The 16,006-nt window shown below is 55.5% G+C and overlaps 1 protein-coding gene across 1 annotated transcript in view; it reads right to left on the bottom strand.

Annotated features, from left to right (window-relative positions):
• Positions 1–16,006, bottom strand: part of CACNA1E (calcium voltage-gated channel subunit alpha1 E) — a 97,266-nt gene that overhangs the window by 20,898 nt on the left and 60,362 nt on the right. The window contains exons 19-30 of the mRNA XM_049809146.1: positions 13,208–13,816; positions 12,837–13,111; positions 12,064–12,223; positions 11,387–11,516; positions 10,774–10,833; positions 10,320–10,426; positions 4,247–4,343; positions 2,946–3,106; positions 2,362–2,499; positions 1,578–1,779; positions 1,216–1,380; positions 676–786 (exon numbers count right to left, since the gene is read on the bottom strand). Coding sequence (XP_049665103.1) covers positions 676–786; positions 1,216–1,380; positions 1,578–1,779; positions 2,362–2,499; positions 2,946–3,106; positions 4,247–4,343; positions 10,320–10,426; positions 10,774–10,833; positions 11,387–11,516; positions 12,064–12,223; positions 12,837–13,111; positions 13,208–13,816 — 2,215 coding nt within the window. The remainder of the gene's footprint in view (positions 1–675; positions 787–1,215; positions 1,381–1,577; positions 1,780–2,361; positions 2,500–2,945; positions 3,107–4,246; positions 4,344–10,319; positions 10,427–10,773; positions 10,834–11,386; positions 11,517–12,063; positions 12,224–12,836; positions 13,112–13,207; positions 13,817–16,006) is intronic.

Raw genomic sequence — 16,006 nt, 5'->3', positions numbered from 1 at the left:
CACCCGGACCCAGCTCAGCCTCTGCTGTTTGTGCAGCAGCTGCTACAAGGCCGGACTTGACCATGGCTGGTGCTGCCGGGAGTGGGAAGGGTGGCTAGAAACCCTCCTGCTAGTGGACCTCATCTCCCAGTTTGGGTTAGAAACAGGAAAGAAACTATAAAAGAGCAAATCTGACAGTTGCTTATAAGCAGCAAAGAGTAGCTGAAGAAAAGGCAATCCGTGGCTTCAAATCTTAAATGAGCAGCTGGGGACTTGAGGACTGGGAATTAGGCAGGGAAGTCTCACTGCTGGTCAGGTCTGGTCTGACCGATACAGCCCAAGGACAGCAATGCACCAGCATCTCATGGCTCCCAGGGACAAGGGACTGCAGCCACCAGCATGACTGCAGCAGCAGTTGGCTTTAGCAGAGCGGCAGCACAGCCCTTACATGGTCGAAGCACCAGAGTACCATAGAAACAGGGCAAAAAGTAAAGCAACTGTGGCTTCCACCACCAGCATCCAACAGTGGGAAGTTTAATGAGAACCAAAGGAGCGATTCCAACCTAAAAGCAGCTCTTGGGCCAGGACCCAAAATAAATAGCAACAACCTCACATTATTAACACCTTCCCTCTGTGATCTGTGTGCTGCCAACATCCAAATTAACACCTTCGTCAAGAACAGGAGCAGTCACTCACCAGGAAGCCAAAAGCGATGATCTTGAGGACGCACTCCAAGGAGAACACCATGGTGAACGCAATGTTCAGGTACTTCAGGGCCAGCTCATAGGTGTATGGAGCAGAGTAGTACTGATGGACAGAGAGAGATATTGCTAGCCAGGAGGGGGCCTGCCAGCCTCTTGGCTGATGAATGCCCCCAGGAAGACTTGCGATGGTCCATGTTCCTTGCCCTAGGTGCCTCAAGACCATCTCCCCCTTTCCCTCTCCACCCCTCTCCCAGGACAGCTGCCACTCCTTCTAAGAAGGAAGCACAGAGTAAATCCAGATCTTTCTGCAGTAATTAAGAGGTTCAGATTGTTTGGGCCAGTTTGTTTAGGGAAGATCTCACCTCCAGTTTGGGGCATGTGGTGTTTCAAGCAACTATGCCAAGGGAATACATGCTCAGACTCTGCCTCAAAGCATCTCCTAGAAACAACCAAAATACCCCCTGGTCCCATCCTGACCGATCTCCTTCTCCCCACTGCCCCAAGCAGGACAGGCTCACTCTGGCTGGCTCACCTTCATCATCAGCACCACGGTGTTCAACGCTATCATGGCCATGATGGTGTACTCGAAGGATGGGGAGACCACAAAGTGCCAGACCCGGTACTGGAAGGTGTGCCGGTTCTGGGGCATGTACCGCGTGAGGGGTTTGGCGCTGATGGCAAAGTCAATACAGGCCCTCTGGAATAAAATAAGTGCATCAGATCCTGGCCGACGGTAATGTGGGGGACGGTGGCTGCCACACTTCTTTCCTTCATGGGGTGGGCAGGCAGGTGGCTCACAGGTTTCTTACACCTTTTCAACATCTAGGGAGCTCCAAGCTCCCAAACCGCAGAAAACCCATGGAAACGTCCTCTTTCCCCCTCCCCAGACTGTACCTCATTCTTCTCCAGACTGCACTCCTCCATCATTTTGTCTCCTTGCTCTTGGAACGTAATGATGATGAGAGCCACGAAAATGTTGACGAAGAAGAAAGGGAAGACCACAAAATAGACAACATAAAAAATGGACATCTCCATGCGGTTGCTGCGGCTGGGCCCGCGGTCCTCCTCCGTTACATCCACCGAATGCTGCAGCACCCTGTGGGCAGACAGGTGAAGAAAAGCAACCAGAGATATGCCCATCAGGACTGCCACCACGCAGCACTTCTCACGGGACCCACTTTGCACCAGCCAGCTCTGTCTATCCACAGGTATAACAATGATAAGATAAACCTCTGTCTTAATCTGCTTTACAAGGACAACCCTTCTAAGTTGCCACAGCTTGTTTTACGGTGCTTTGCCTGTGCCCCTGATGGAAAATACATTTTCCAGCGCTCCACATACAGAGAAAAAATTGCCCAAGCTCACATGAGCATGAACAAAGGGCTAGTCCTATGGTCATCTCTAAACTTGAGCTAAGATATACATCAAGGCCACACAGGAGAAGGGATTATCCATCATTCACTCCCTAAGGAAGAAGCTAACCCCAGCCACAGTCCCAGCCTCATACGGGGGCTAAAGCTCTTTTGTTCTGACACAATTTCTTGTCCTTCCTCTCCTCCTCCCTACCCAGCAGTTTCTCTCTCAGCTCTGCCTGGCTGTAGCCAGTTATTAACCCAACCACCCCAATCGGGACATGCCCACCCTAATTCAAGGGGGATGGATGGAGCAGAATACTCACTGGGGCCAACCCTCGCCAGTGGAGACTGTGAACAGGGTGAGCAAAGCCCAGATGATATTGTCATAGTGAAACTCATGGCGTTTCCATTCCCGACACTTCACTTCCATCTTGTTCTTCTCATGGTCCACATAGTTCCCTCTGCAAGGTTGGGAGACAGCAGGAGACAGCAGTGACCTTTTTTTTTTCACTGCCAGACCATGGGACAGTGGTTTTAAACCCCAGGGGCAGCGTGTGTGTGTGGTGGCGGGGGGCACCTCTCCTCCTGCAGTGCTGGAGGGAGAAATAGGGAGAAGCTGGTAACAACTGGGAGGAAGGAGAGAAGGGGAAAGCAAAAGGTAAGAGAGAAGGAGGAAAGAGAACAGGAGCAAAATGCAGGGCTTTCCATCCCGCACCCCATGCACAGATGCACAGCGCTGACACAGCAATGGGGACAGGACTCAGCCCATGCCGTCCACCCCAAGAGACTACAGCCAAGAGTGAATCATGACCAAGGACTTAACTGGGAACCCAAAGATGACACCACCCAGCACCCTGCCTTTGCCAGAAGTGTCAGCAGCATCGGACCTACTGAACCGGGTACCTACATGCAGTCCTTCTCTGTGTCCTTAGAGCTGTCAGTGCAGTAGAAAAACTTCCCCTTGAAGAGCTGGACGGCAATGACAGCAAAGATGAACATGAAGAGCTTGTAGACAATGAGGATGTTGAAGACATTCTTGAGGGAAGTCACCACGCAATCGAAGACAGCCTGGAGGAGAGGGCATAGCTGACCTTGGGGAACTGACAGCCTTGGCAAAGGGCAGGATCAAAGCCTTCCTCAAGACTACCATAGGGAAAGACATTTCCCACTCCTGGGGTGGAAAATAGAAAAGAGCTGGGCCTTCTCCCAGGCAAAGGGCTATTTTATGAGCGAGTTTAACACCTGGAGTACCCCCAAGCACACACACGGACACTAAGCAGCCCCTGAGACAGCAGCAGGGATGGATATTTATATCCTCCAATGTTCTCTGCTACCAGGGCAGCAGACAGGGGACAGCCCCGATGATGTAATTAGCAGCACTCAAGACCAATTAGTAAACACTTTGTTTCGCATCACCCCAGATAACAAGGCAGAGCGAATACCTCTGCCTGCAATAGCAGCACCTCTCTAGGCTGTGCTGTGCTCTCAGCCCTAGTTCTCACAGCACTTTAAAAAGAGAGGAATGTCCTTATCCCTGCTTCATGCTGAAGACAGAGGTGTCCAGAAATGAGCTGACACGGGCTGAATCCATCCACCGATTGGGAGGAACAGCTGGGGTCAAAATTCATGTCTCTGGGGTGCCACCCTGGGCCTCATCCCTCAGCCAAATATCGCCTTGTGAAAAAAACTCAGGGCTTCCTTGTTCTCTTACTCCTTTCTGGCTCTATACCCCATCAGCTAAGGCAGGGGAATCCATAATCCTACCTGCGCTGCGTAAATAATCCCTCTATTCAGATAGGAAATCCCCCTCTGGTGCAACACCATGACAGCACAGCACACAAAATCCCGAGTCATTTGCAAGCTGCTCTGGTGGGTAAGGTAACGAACTTTGGAAAGAGATTTGAGGTCTTCCAAAGCCAGGGCAGCCTATTTTATCAGGAGAGCATCTGGGCTTTGCTGCCTCATGTCCACTCCATCCCCACCTTCCCTGGCAGAGGAATGAACCGTGACACCTTGCAGAGATCCAGGCTTGCTTTTAATAACTCACTGCACCTCCAGATACAAAGCGTCTGTTTGGCATTGTGTTTGAAAACGGGGCTCCTAAAACTACTTGTTCATTGCTCACGAGCAAATCAATGCACGTGGTCCTTGCACCCACTGGTCCATGCTGGAGGAGACAGGTGTAAGGCAGGAGATGAGGATCATTACCTTCAGCTTGGGCAGTCGCTTGATGGTTTTCAGAGGCCTCAAGACCCGTAGCACACGGAGAGACTTGATGGTCTTGATATCCCGGCCCTTGTTGGTCCTACCGTGTTGGAGGGAGGCACACGCACCCAAAAATGAAACGGAGAGACAATAACCTTGCAGACCCGGGGCTGGATGCTCAGGGGTTTTCAACAGCTGACAACATCCCCCCCCCCCCCCCAGCATGCGTGAGGATGGGAACAGGAGGGCCACATGCCATCGTGGGGGCCAGCACTCACAAATGTGTGACTGCTGAGCGCTCAGCCCGCCTAAGCGAGTCTCCTCCAACACACGCGCCTACAGCTGGCAGAGATGAAAAATGAAGCAATCCTCTCCTCCTCGGGATTAGCACCTTTCCCCTTCGCTGGGGAGCAGCAAGCTTAACACATCCCCTCGTTGTGGAAAACAGCAACATGCCAGGGCTGGGGCAGACGACGCAATGCTCTGCCCAAGCAAGGGCAGCTGCCCGAAGGGTGCTGTGGCACGCTGCCCTCCATCGTGTCCCAAAGGCACGCTGCTCAACGGGGCCATGGAGGTTCGCTTCCCTAGTGCAGGCATGTGCCATTTGCAGATGGGGCTTGCAAAAGGCCACGACCATTGCAATTTGTTTTCTTCCATTGCTACTGGCTGCAAGGCATTCACAAAAAAATGAGGGAGATGCAGTCAATGGGGTCTACATGCAGGTCTCTCACCAAAGGTTTTCCATCCTGGTTTAAACTCAAGATTCATGGTCCTCACTTTCTCCTAGGGAAGCACATGCTCTACGCTTGCCTTCTCTGCACAAATGCTGTCTCTTACAACTTTCTGCCTTATTCCATCAGTGCTACCTAACTTGGTCAGCCTGGTCTTCCACCTCAGAAAATCTCAGCCCTCTCTTCCCTCTCCAGATCAGAACTGCACTTGCCTCTAGCCCAATTTAGCTGAGGGCGGGCAGAGCTTACTATTAGGATTATTTAGAAAAGCAGCACTAAGACCCCACGTGACCCTATTTCTTGAATGTGGTGATTAATGTCAACCACAATACCAGGGTTTTTTTCTTGTCTTTTACTTAAAGCCATGCTGGAACCCAGGATGGAGCAGAGAGGTCCTGGTGAAGGTGGCACAGTTTGTATCCACCAGGCACCATCAAAAAATGTCAAGGAACTGACTTACAACAACAGACGCTCCAAATTACACAGCTCCTTTGCAAGGATTAATGCAACAGGTAGCACAATATTGAGCTTAATCGTTAAAAGATGTAAACAAAACCACTAATTAATAGTCCTCCCTAGGAGCACAGCCCCACAAATGCATGGGAAGTAACTGTACAAATAACCCCAGGACTCACTTTGCACCTCCCATCTCCTGTTTTGCTCAGTGTCAGGGCCTGGGTAAGCAGCTGGGACATCCGACTCGGGGCTGGGATGAGGATTTAGGGCAGCGCTCAGCTGGTGCCAGCTGCCACCAGGGCAACTCAACTGCAATGGTTTACATCTGCTGAGGAGGGACCTCTTCAGTCCTCAAGAAACCTCCTGTGGATTTTCTTGGGATCTAACACAGATATGGATGTAGGTCTGGATAACACCGGGAGAAAAGCCTGGCCTTGGTGTGTCTACGGCCGAGGCTGAGCTCTCCTCAGGCCCCTGAGCTTGGCATGAACCACATCCCATGCCCTCGGAGGATGTCAGGGCTGTAGTCCCTACAGCTCTTCAGTGCAGGCAAAGCTCCCACCGGGACAGAGCCTTCAGCTCTGCAGCGGACACGGCTTTGCCCTGCTCCCTTGGGCGTGCTTCACGCTCTCTCAGAGTACTGCACAGACACCGATAGCTGCAATGAAAGCACCCTCCTTTGAAGGCAAGGAATTGCACTGCTTGCAAAGAAAATCCCTTCTGCACTTTCCCAGAGCACACCACCTTTAATGCATCCTGGGGCAATGCAGGGGTACGTGCAGAGCAGCACGCTCCAGTCTCTGCAAACGCAGCTAAGGGTCAGCACAGGTGTCAGACAGACGGACACTCGCCTGCACCTGTCCCCCTTGTGCTCCCCAGGGCGGCACCCCGCAGCAACCCGAACGGCATAGTTACCCCAAAGCATTCCTGTCGGTGATCCAGCCCAGCAGCCACCAAACCGCACCAATAGAGAGAGGGAAAAAGAAAGAAGAAAGGAAGAAGGTAAGAAAAGCATCGGGGCAGCTGCACAGGGACGACCGCAGTCCCCTCGGGCAGCTCTCCATCACCCCACACCAGGGTTGAAAGGCACAAGGAGCAGACCATGTTGTGTCCTCCAGGATGAGCTTATCTCCAGAGAGAGACTCATCCAGCGAGCCGCAAGCCCCTGCCCTCCCTGCTGGAGGTTTTGGGAGGGTGGGTGCATAGTGAAACCTCTGCTGCAAGAAGAACCCACAGAGAGCGGGACAGTGGGTGACAGTGGGTGGGCACGTGGTCCTCCTTGGCCAGGAATCAGGGAGGGACCTCGAGGCTTACCCCCAACCTGCCTTTGGTGCCTCCAAGGGAACCTACCTGCAAAGCCCCAGTAGTTCCCATCCAAACAGGCTAAATCACCTCCATCAAGAAATCCACTGATTAAGAGCCTGAGCTGCAGTGTGGAATTTCCTGCAACCCAGCAGAACACACTCTCAGACAAGCCGAGGTGGTCTACAAGGTCCCTAGCTCCAAACCAAACCTCCATCCTTGCTTGAGCTGAGTCCCTGCCATGTGCACGCAGAGCACTCGGTGCTGGGGCAAAGCCTACAAAGTAAAACATTTCATGAAAAACATAAAAATAACCCCAGACTCTGGCTGCATGTTAGTGAGACAGGTAGAAGGTGTGTTGAAAAGGTGATAGTTTAACTTTGTAGCACTTCTGTGATGGGATATCAGACCTCCAACCTAACCAGCCTCACACCAGGTTATTTTGCAGTGCGTAACGGTCCCTCTTGCTTCCAGACACTGGTGCTGATGGGCACGAGGAGATGCTGCTCAGCAAAGAGGCACCTCTGCTGGGTACCTCGGGGTGGAGAAACTTCTGCCCTTGCTCACCAGGTGAGATGATGAGGGCTACAAACTGACCACTCAACCCTTTCACCAACCCTTCCACCGCTCAGCATTTCCCGTTGCTGCAAGCGCACCAGCGTAGGCATCACTGCCTCTTGGCAGCTCCGCAAAGCTGCAAGTGAGCGCCGATCCTCTGCGTAATACCTCCTTGGAGGGTGCCATGGAAGGCAAAATCGAGCAGGGTCTTTAGTTACGGTTCTGGTTATTTCAGCTAATTTAATTTGAACTCTTTGGAGATTTACGGTTTTATAGTGGGCTTTTTATTTAGGTTGCATTTGGACTGACGTATTCGCTTTCCACGTGGAGAGCTATGGATGAGCCAAGATGACTTCTCACTCAGGATGCACAGGCTCTGAGGGGGCAATGGACAAGCTACAACGGCACACGGCGACATGGCTTTATGAGTGGACACTTGCTCATCGGTGATTTTGATATGGCACTGACAGCCAGCAGATGATGGTGGCACCGCTGGACCAGCTCAGGGACCTCCTGTTGCGCCCACAGCTACCCAGGACGCCCGCAGGAAAACTAAACCGCAGAGGGGAGGCAAAAGGGGCAGAAAACCCAAATGGCATGGCATGTCCCAGCATTTCTTTAACCGGGAAGTGCTGGACTTGGTCACCAGCCGCTCTCAGCCATGTAATTGCCGCAGCAGCTCCATGGGCATCGCTTTGCCCACCCAGCGCCATGGAGGCGAGGCAAGGGAGAGGGAGGACATATCCCCCCCTGGCCCCACATCAAAGAGCTCATGGAGGGAGGTGAAAAGGAGAGGGATTCAGACATCACCACCAGAGTTTTCCTCTCAAGACCAGGAAGGAGGAAGGGAGGGCGGCAGGTTGGGATATATATAGCTGACAAACGTCCTGCGGCTCCTGGGGCCACAGCGGCGACAGGCTGCTGAGGGGAGAGGCAGGTGTTCTTATAAATGCTTTATAATGTACAAACCCATTAGAAATTGCTGTGGTTCCTTTGTTCTTCTCACCCCCAAAGCCATGAGATCATCTCCTCTAGCAGGAGCCACTGTCACACGTGGGGGAGAAGGACAATCCTGCAGGTTTACGTTATAGAGCCATCATCCACAATACAAGCGACTCAGTATCTATTCAGCTACGGCTACCAGAGTGGGCAGGCAACGTAGATGCTTACTGCAAACATATGTGGAGATGCAACAGCCCTCTCCGTGAGAGGGGGTTCAGTGCCACAGCCAATGGGGGTGCTCACCCTTGAGAATCCAGCTGCCCTGTGCCCAAAGGAACCCGTCCTTCCCTCGGGAGGCTGGGTGGAAGTAGGCAGGTGGCAGGAGGTGTTGGATTGGGGCACAGCATCTTCCCCGTGTGCTCAGTGCTGGCAGGCAGGGACCCTGCCAGCTCCAGGAACTGTGTCACCTTTGCAGGGTGGGGGCCCACCACCGATTCTGGTACTGTCAGCGGCAGTGAGGACACCTGTCCACCCAGGAGCAGGCGGAGCCATCAAGCTATGGTCCTTCAGCCATCAAAAAGTCTTGATGAAAGATGTCTTGGAAGGAAAAGGCTCCCCTGTCCTCCCCTAAAGCCCCTCAAACCATCCAGCACATCTTCAGGCTGCTGATGCCCCTAACCCCCCCGCAGACATGCTCTGAGGGGCTGCCCTGGCAGAGAGGGGGATCAGGCAGCCCCCAGAGATGCTCGATCCATCCTCATGGTGGCCTGGGTGGCCTTCTGGGGGCTCGGAGCCAGTGGATCTGCCCTACACCCTTTCCCCATGCCAGGGTCTGCAGTCAGCCCCCAGCCCTGCCCAGGAGCTGGTTCATCCCTGCTCCGAGCGAACTGAATTCTCCCATGCTCTTCCCAAGGAGAGAGCAGCAGCTGAAAGCACCGGTTGAAGACAGGGGTGAGGAGGGTGAGGAAGACAAAAGCAACCGGCTGGGGAGGGTGCCAACGGGTGAGAACAAGGGGGAGGAGCTGCTGCCCAGGGGATTAGATGGGAGGAACGGATTATGGGCTGTAATCCATCAAGCGACCTTGGGGCTTGGACCCAGCCACTGCAAGAGCCTTGCACGGTACCTGAGCTGTGGACGAGGACAGGGCTCCAGTCTGCGCGGCTGCCAGGCCCTCCCCTCTCACCAGCACTAACACCACCACTGCCAGTGTCAAAGGCACAAAGAGAGAACAACAGTGTGACAAACTCACAGCATCTCCTCTCTTCTCCCTCCTTGGGCACCGACAGGCCATCATGGCCCCAGGAACCAGAGGGTGCCCCTTGCCCACTCTCTGGGTGCCAGTGCAGCACAGAGGAGGGCAGAGCAGCAGGAAAGTCATCCCTGGATGCTTCTCCCCTCCATGGCACGGGCACCACAGACATCAAGTCACTCTGTGGAGGAGGACCCACCTGCAGGTGCCACAAGCTCGGTACCAGAGCCCAACCGCAAGGCAACGCTCAGCAGGAACATGCCGCAGAGCAAGCACGCAGCACCCTGCCCTCAGCGTGATGCTGCAGAAGATGTGGGCACAAACCCTACCAGCTGCATCCCCATTCCTGCAGGGCTCCAGGGCAACGCTCCCCCTTGGAGCAGAGGAAAAGCCACTGGCTGGGGGTACCATTTCCAGCACAAACGTGTTTGGAGAGCAGCTCCACCTGGCAGGCTGCTGCTTTTGCTGTCTCTGTGAGCCCCTGGATGTGCTGCAGGTGTGTAACTCCAGCTCTGCCACCCTTGGGCCTTTTTCCCTCTCTAACAGCCCCTTCTGCCCTCTTTCAAGTCCACCTTCACCACCAAGCTCTTCCTAGCATCTCCAGCTTTCTCCGCCTTGCCCCCTGCCTGCTTGCTCACCAGCATTTAACAAATAAGGAGAAATACATCTCTGGAGCAGCCACGCACCGCTGCCAGGAGCCATCCCAGAAACAGAGCAGAAGGGTGTAGAGAAATTAAAAAAAAATATCAGGGTCTAGTAGCCGTAACACACAGTTGCATCCTCCTCCCACCCCAGCCAAGGGAAGGCAGGCAGCTGATAATAATGACGGCCACTTACGCCAAGGCAAAAGCCACCAGCGCTCCCACCACCACAATGAAATCCAGGATGTTCCAGAGGTCTCGGAAGTAGGAGCCGTCCTGCAGGATCAAGCCCTGATCGATCATCTGCAGGGGGGAAATGGTGAGAAAAAAACAGGAAGGGAATGAGCAGCTCAGACATCAAGTGGAAGCAGCTGCAGGTGGGATGTGCTGGGGACGGGGACATCGCTGGGGAGCAGCAGACCTGTCCCTGCGCCTCAGTTATATATCAAGGAGCATCATCTTTTGGGAGCTTGGAGACTGATAAAAGTGGTGCTGAGCACTCTCAACTCCCAGCACTAAGAACCAGGATTTAAAGTCTCCATCATCCAAACTTAGGACCAGAATCGAAAAAACTGAGCTATTTCCCACCCACTGCAAGGACACTGTGGGACAGAGCATCCCCAGCACAGCCAGCCCGCAAGGCCTCTTACCTTGATAACCATCTCAAAAGTGAAGACGCCAGTGAAGACGTAGTCGAAATACCTCAGGACCTGCAGAGAGAGGGCACGGGTGCTCTGCAGCCACTGCCAAGCAAACGGGCTTGCTGGTGCCCACCCAGACCCCATTACCACCCCGCACCAGGGCTCGCCTGGCTCAGGTGCAGACAGAGGGCTGGTTTGCTTGCCCCAAACCCAGCCTGTTCCCTAAGAGTTCAGGACAGCCATAAACCCAGCCTGCAAAGGCAGGAGAGAAACATTTCCCATGCATGGTGCAAGTGGCTCTGAAATCATGCTGCGAACCAGAATCATGCTCCCCCATACCGGTCCCTGTGCACATCAGTATCTCCCCAGTTTAAGCTACTTTACTATTGACAAGGCACCCTAGTCTGCTCCCCAGGCTCTAAACCCTGCGTGTGAGAGGCTGATAGGGATTTCCAGGTTTTATAAAGGAAGGTGATGTGGAAGAAGTCAGACCCCACAGTGCAGAGCAAGCACTGTCACCGGCTGCCCTGATCCATGTTCCACATGTGCCCCACCACAGAAGCTAAAATCCTACAAGACCTCTGCCTGCGGGGTGGGGGGAGCAGGGGAGGTTTGCAATCACTTTGTTGCGGTCGGAGTTGGTGAGGACGGGATCCTCCGCCGCGAGGGCGATGCTGCTGGCAGCGATCACCAGGAGGATGCACATCTCGAAGTAGCGCAGGTTCACGATGTAGTGGCAAGCCCTCCGCACCCTGCAGGGAGACAGCCCGCACCCCATCCTGTGAGCCCCTGGCATGCCCCAGGCATGGCCCACGTGCAAAACCCACCCCACGACATCAGCTTCCAGAGCAGAAAGATGGGCAGCAAAGTCTGGGGAGCAAAACAAGGGAGCCCAAGGGTGGTTTGGGCTTGCTGACCCCTTTGCTTGGCCATTGCAGCCCCCCAGACACACCACAGCCAGCCAGGGAGAGTCCCTCAGAAACTGGGGTGTTTATTCTTCCAGGCTGCTGGAGCTGGGCAAGAGCTACAGGGGAGCAGAAAACTGCAGGAAAATGTAACAAGCATTGAATAAAAATCACAGCTAGCAATCAGCAGTTGGGACAGAAAACCATGAGTGTGGCTGGCACACACAGAGAGCACTGCCAGGGCTTGGGGAACACCGTGGCTGGTTATCCAGGCCGTTTGGGAGATATTCAGGCCCCTTCCCAAGGGGATCGCCTGCCTTCAGCGATGGCTAGGGGTCCTTCCCCTTGCAGCCCTCCCCAGCCCCAGGCTCCTACAGTCCAAAAAATGTCTCACGGGTTGGTGGTGCTGAAGATGAACATGGAGCTGTGCGGCACCATCGCTTTTCCCGTCTCGCTTTTCTCCTTCTTCCTCTTCTTCTTCTCCATCTCTGCCTCATCCTCTTTGGTCTCAGCCTCCTTTAAGGGGCTGGCTTCACCATCTGTCTTGTTGCTAACTGCAGGAAAGCGAGAGCCTTTGCCCGGCCTTGCAGACAAACAGCACCCTGGGGTGTCCCTGCCACCCGACCACGTGCAACCCCCCTGGTTTCTGCTTTGCACCCCCGTGCCGTTATGGGGAAAGGAACCAGAAGGGAAGAAAAGACATGAGCTGCCAGGATGAAGCAGACGAAAGGAGTTTTAACAAGGCCAGCTTTCGCGGTGCTGTTTAATTAATAACACCATTTAGAGCGGCTCACCTTGACAGCGAGGATGCTGTTAAGGGGTTTGAGCAGCAGCGAGCTGGGCGGAGGCTGTGGATGTGTTAGGAAAAACAAGGGATGCGAGTGTTTTGCCCAAGCGGAGAGGAAGGGAGAAGGAGGGATCAGGCGAAGGGGCGGGTGGGAAGGAGGTGAGAAAGGGAGAAGCTCCCCAGGGGATGGTGGCACATCAGCATTGCGTTCAGGTTTCCCTGCAAAACTGGGGTGCTGGAGGGAGGTGCTACAAGGAGCAGCAAGGAAAGCCTCCCCAGCTGATGGATGTGGATAGGAAAAGCCGTGCAAGCAGCTTTCCATCCCCACAGGGTCCCTGAGGGCCAGGAGAGGGGCTCAGGAAAGAGAGACAGGTCCTCACTCTGTACCACAGCGGAGTCGTGGACATCGATCATGATGGTGGTGCTCTCCGTGGCCTTCTCGGTGTTGGGGGTGATGGAGGAGAGGTCGGGCTCGCTCCGGCTGACGGTGCGGCTGGCCTCCAGCAGCGCTTGCTCACTGGTGTCCAGGCTGCTACAGTCCTGCTCCGTCAGGCTGCCCGTCTTCCCCCGGGGAGCCTCGGGTACTGCTTGTGGGGGGCTCCCCTCCTCAGCGGTCCCAACCAGCTCGGCATCGCCGGCAGGGACCCCGTTCGTCCTGCAGGAGGAATGTGGGAGAAAAAGAGGTGCGAGAAGATAAGGGGACAGGACGAGGAGCTGCGAGAACTGTAAGATGCCCTCCCCAGGTACCAACCTGACAGGCTCCCCGCTTGCCTCCGGCTCCCCCTGAATCAGTGCCTCTGCTGCGGCCGCATCCCCGCACCGGTCCCCATCCTGCGCCCCCTCTGTGGGGCTGGCCTCCTCAAGACCCATCTCCTGGCTGGCTGAGCGGCTCCCCAGGGCACCGGCTGGCTCCTTCCCCTCCATCCGGGCTCTGCGGTGCCGGCTGCGCCGCTGGCTCTGCCTCATCCTGGCCCTATCCTCGATGCTGCCTCCTGCCCCATCCTGCTCACCCGTCTCACAGTTCCCGTGGCACGATTTCTGGTGCCACGACTCCTTGTCTCGCTTGGCCCGGGGCGAGGGGGTCCTCCTGTCCTCACCACCACCGGGGTTGGCTCCCGGGGCCGGCTGCTCAGGTCCCTCGGCCGGTGGCCGCTCGCCCTTGCCGCCCTGCTCCTCGGTGCATTTCTCCAGGGCGACGCCGTCCCCCTGTTTCTTCCTGCGGAAGATGCTGGCATGGGGGTTGATGAGGGCTGGCTCTTCCTTGTTGATGCCCTCCTGGCTGGACATCTGCATGTGCCGGCGCAGCTGGCTGGTGCGCTGCTCCCACACGGACATGTGGTGCCGCCGGCGACGCTCCCGCCTGCAACGGGGGACAGCAAGGGGTCGGCATCCCGGCTGCCCCCCCTGGTGAAGCACCCACCCTCAATTTAATTTGGGAATCCCAGGGAGAAGGAAATGCCATCCCCAGGGCTACGGGCTGGGCTCCTGCTTCATCCCCAGCCCTCTGGCATCCCTCTGGTGCTGCTAAGGGCTGGAAATGGGGCTGAGACTGTACTTCTGCCCCTTCAGAAGGCATAAGGCTAATGGAGGACCAGCCCCAGCAGCCTCACAGCTGCCCTGAAGCTTTTGGGCAGCATGGCCAGCTTGCTGGGAGCAGCCAGCACCCTACCTTGCCCTATCCCAGCCAGGTGGTGACCACTTTCCTCTTGCGTGATTGCCTGGGGACACCTTCTTAAATATGGGCAATGCCCTCTCACTGCAGCCGGGGATCCCTCCTTGTACTGGGCGTGCCTTTGCATTGCCAGCTCCTTGGAGCTGGGCTCCTTTTCGGAGCGGCACTGCCCTAACAGTGCAAATGATGGTGTCGGGGACTTTGACGCCAGAGCCAGCTTGACGGCAAGGGTGGCAGTCCTGATGGGATGGGAACAGTGAATAAGAGGGGAAAAGATGCCAGGTCCAAGACCTGCCTTTCTGAATGAGAGATGGCCCTCCGAGACATTTGCAATGGAGAATGTCACCCGGCGCAGGAGGTCCCTTCCCTCCCTGTGCTTAGCTACGCTCGGCCAGGACAGCCTCTCACCCAGCATATCCCAGGCAAGAAGACTGCCCCAAGGGTAGGGGAGCACTGGTTTCAGTTGTCTGCAGGGGAAGGAGATGTACTGGGCTTCTCTATGTTCCTGCAGGTCTGCTCTAGGGAGGACTAGGCTATACCATAAAACCTTTGCAGTGCCATAAACACGCACACAAACACCCTGGAGAAAACAGATGTGCCCTTCCCAACACACCTAGGCACACAGAAACACCCACGAGCACACACATGTACATACATTGCTCACCCCCCCCCGAGCACACGCGACTGCACATCCACAGACAACGGCACGCACCAACACACACGTACTGCACGGCACGGCGCACGCACGAGGAGGTCGGGCGCACACAAAACCACGACTGCACGCACAAATCCACAAAGGCACGCACACAGGGCTGCAAAGGAGCACACTGAATACAGGCACGCACGCACGCACGCACACACGCGCGCACACACACACACACACGACCCCCAGCCTCCAGCCGAGGAGGTCGGAGGGGAGCGGTGTGCGCCCCGGCCCCACGGACGCACAGAAAGCACAGGAGCCACAGACGACACGCGACCCCACGGCCCACATACAGGTGGCTGCTGCGTGGCTCCCACATCGACATGTGGTGTCTCCTTCGCCTGTCTCTTCTGGGGAGGAAAAACAAACGGGTTCAATCCCCCCTTCACCCCTCTTTTGACTCGTGTGGGCAATACAGAGAGGTGGCCCCCCCACCCCGGGCAGCCGGCAGCTCTTTGCCTATCGGCTGCCGGCATGCCGGAGTGCAGCAGCCAGCGGTGAACCCCCTGCACGTATGTGCTTGCACACCGGCAACGAGCTGCCTGCAAGGCTGCCTGCACTCACACTCACACTCACGCGCGGCGATTCTTTTCGGGGGGGGGGGGGCCACGGAGCCTTCCCTGCGGCGGCCAGCCGTGCAGCAGCAGCACGGGGAGAGCAGTGCAGGCTGCAGCCCCTCAGAGGCCCCGGAACCTCCTTGGATATTTAACAGCTCTTTCAAACTGCTCCAAATTCACTTCTCCCAAACAACACGTGGCAATTTGAAAGAGGAAGCGATGCGTCAGGCCAGCCCCAAGCTGCTCAGAGCCGTCGCCATGGGTAGATGCTGTCCTGAGACCACAGAGGGGAACGTGAAGCTCCCCAGTAAAAGCAAGGCAAAGCCCAGGGCTGAGATGCCACAGACCCCCTGTCATCTTAGCAGCCCTGACACAGAGAAGCTTAACAGGGCCGCCAGTGCCCTTGACCCCCACCGACTTCAGGCAGCTGGGGAGATTCAAGGCTTTATCCTTTGTATCAGCCCAGAAACGATTCAGATACGCACAGCTCCAAGCAAACAGCCACGAGCATATGCAAATGTGCATGCAGTGATTTACAGGGTTTTCTCTTTCCAATTGCCATGTGTGTGTGCAGGACATGCAAGCAAATATACTTCAGCCACACGGGACCAAGCACCG

The sequence above is a fragment of the Accipiter gentilis genome, chromosome 8 (genome assembly GCF_929443795.1).
Source record: "Accipiter gentilis chromosome 8, bAccGen1.1, whole genome shotgun sequence".
Classification (NCBI taxonomy): Eukaryota; Metazoa; Chordata; class Aves; order Accipitriformes; family Accipitridae; genus Astur; species Astur gentilis.
The sequence above is the reverse complement of the archived record's forward strand: the minus strand, read 5'-3'. Positions and strand labels throughout refer to the sequence as shown.